Source organism: Mandrillus leucophaeus, unplaced genomic scaffold, assembly GCF_000951045.1.
Source record: "Mandrillus leucophaeus isolate KB7577 unplaced genomic scaffold, Mleu.le_1.0 Scaffold672, whole genome shotgun sequence".
Taxonomy (NCBI): domain Eukaryota; kingdom Metazoa; phylum Chordata; class Mammalia; order Primates; family Cercopithecidae; genus Mandrillus; species Mandrillus leucophaeus.
In genome coordinates this window covers 481,908-483,843 of record NW_012107275.1, presented here as the reverse complement: position 1 = coordinate 483,843, position 1,936 = coordinate 481,908, and the positions used below count along the sequence as shown (strand labels likewise).

Here is a 1,936-nt window from a genome sequence, read left to right as displayed (position 1 = left end):
CCACCACCAGTGGGTACGTGTGGGTGACCCTGAGGTCGACCTTCAGGTCAGGTTTGGTAGGCCAGGGAGAAAGCCTGGTCGGGTGGATTCGAGAGCTTGGGAGGGGAGGACGTGGGAACAGCCATGGATGAGGCCCGAATCCAGGGGTTCAGGTCAGGGCGGGGGCATTTGGCAGAACTTGGAGGGGGGTGTGGTGGGTAGTGGTGTGTTTGAGGTGGGTTTTGCTGGCCTTTGGGTGCGGTTGGTCGGGGAAGCGAACAATGCTGGAGAGTCGCTGGGTCTGGACCTGAGTCCTGGGAGGGGCGGCCTCAGCTGGGCCTGGAGCTCCTGATGTGCTGAGGGTGTTGCAAGGAGGCCTGCCTGCCTCTCCCGACCCTCTGCTCTTGGTGTGGGTGTGTGGACGCTCCAGGGGGAGAGGTGTGCGGTAGCTATGGAGGTCTTGAGCTCCCGGGGAAGTGGGGGGTCTGGGTCCAGTCATGTGGGTACGGGTAGGGTGGGGAGGGCCATTGGGTCTGGGTGGTCATGACGGTGGGTGGGTCATGACAGGAGTGGCACTGGAGAGTAAGGTCAGTGGGGGACTGAGTCTGGGAGCCGGCTCGGCACGGAAGGGCAGTGAGGACTCAGGAGCTGAGCTGGGGGGCGGGGTGGTGTGGGGATGGGGACAAGGTCTCCAGGAGCCCCTGCTGTGGAGGACGACAAGGCTCTTTGTTTTGTTTCCATGTAGGTGGCTATTATCACGGAAAACTAATTTTTCCCAGAGAATTTCCTTTCAAACCTCCTAGTATTTATATGATAACTCCCAATGGAAGATTTAAGTGCAACACCAGGTAAGGTGCCTGGAGGGTGCCGTGGAAGCTTTCTGGCCGCAGTGGGGAGTGTGCACTGACAGGGCCCCTGTTTCGCAGGCTGTGTCTTTCTATCACGGATTTCCACCCGGACACGTGGAACCCAGCCTGGTCTGTCTCCACCATCCTGACCGGGCTCCTGAGCTTCATGGTGGAGAAGGGCCCCACCCTGGGCAGTATAGAGACGTCGGACTTCACGGTGAGCTTTCGAGCGCCTCTCCCTTGTGGGCCATCAGCCTTGTGTCTGGGGCTGTGTTCTGTTCCTGAGTTGTAGCTGCCTTTCTTCTCAGCAGGCGGGGCTGGGTGGAGTTCCCACCTTGTCCCAGGCACCCCTTGTCCCAGGCACCGTGGTGGAGACTGCTCTGCTCTGTGGCCTCGTGTTCGCCGCTGTCTCTCGGTCTTGCTTTTCTTCACCTCCAGCCTCATCCACACCCGCCAGTGGCTCCTCCTCGGGATCTTGGGGTGGGCCGAGGCAGTGCCAGTCGCACAGACGGCGGGGGCCTTTTCAGCCGGGAGCACAGTGCTTTTGTTAGCTGGTGTTTATTTTTCTATTTTTAATAGGAATTGAGTGTGATATCATTAATTGATGAGAAGATTAAGAAGCCTTTATAAGACTGAGTTTGCTGTGAAGAGTGTGCTAATTAAGTGCTTTCTGCAGCGTGAAGACTGCAGCCCTTGACTTTGAAATCATCTGCTTTTATAATTTTAGAAGAATTGAAATTAGTTTTCTGGCTGATTCCCTTCTCTTCCTTCCTAGAAAAGACAACTGGCAGCGCAGAGTTTAGCGTTTAATTTGAAAGATAAAGTCTTTTGTGAATTATTTCCTGAAGTTGTGGAGGTAAGAAAGAGAAAGTCGGAAATGGGTTTCGCCTTCCCCTGTGTTAAAACACTTCAGTTTCACCTCTTTCCAAAGAGTAAAATCTGGGTCCTGAAGCTGCAGACCTCCTCAGGGTATGGCTCCTCTCCCCCAGGAGCCCCGAGGCGGGGGAGGCAGAAGGCCTGGGCCCTGGGGGGTGGCCTGCGGACAGCTGTGCTGGTGGGCGGGGAGCTGGGCCTTTTCCACTCGTGGGCCTGAGCGGCCACCTGGGTGG

The 1,936-nt window shown here is 56.6% G+C and overlaps 1 protein-coding gene across 1 annotated transcript in view; it reads left to right on the top strand.

Annotated features, from left to right (window-relative positions):
• UBE2J2 (ubiquitin-conjugating enzyme E2, J2) overlaps window positions 1-1,920 on the top strand; it is a 31,018-nt gene extending 29,098 nt beyond the window's left edge. The window contains exons 4-6 of the mRNA XM_012002000.1: window positions 725-827; window positions 906-1,044; window positions 1,603-1,920. Of these exons, the coding sequence (XP_011857390.1) occupies window positions 725-827; window positions 906-1,044; window positions 1,603-1,920 (560 nt within the window). The remainder of the gene's footprint in view (window positions 1-724; window positions 828-905; window positions 1,045-1,602) is intronic.
• Window positions 1,921-1,936: the final 16 nt, after the last annotated feature.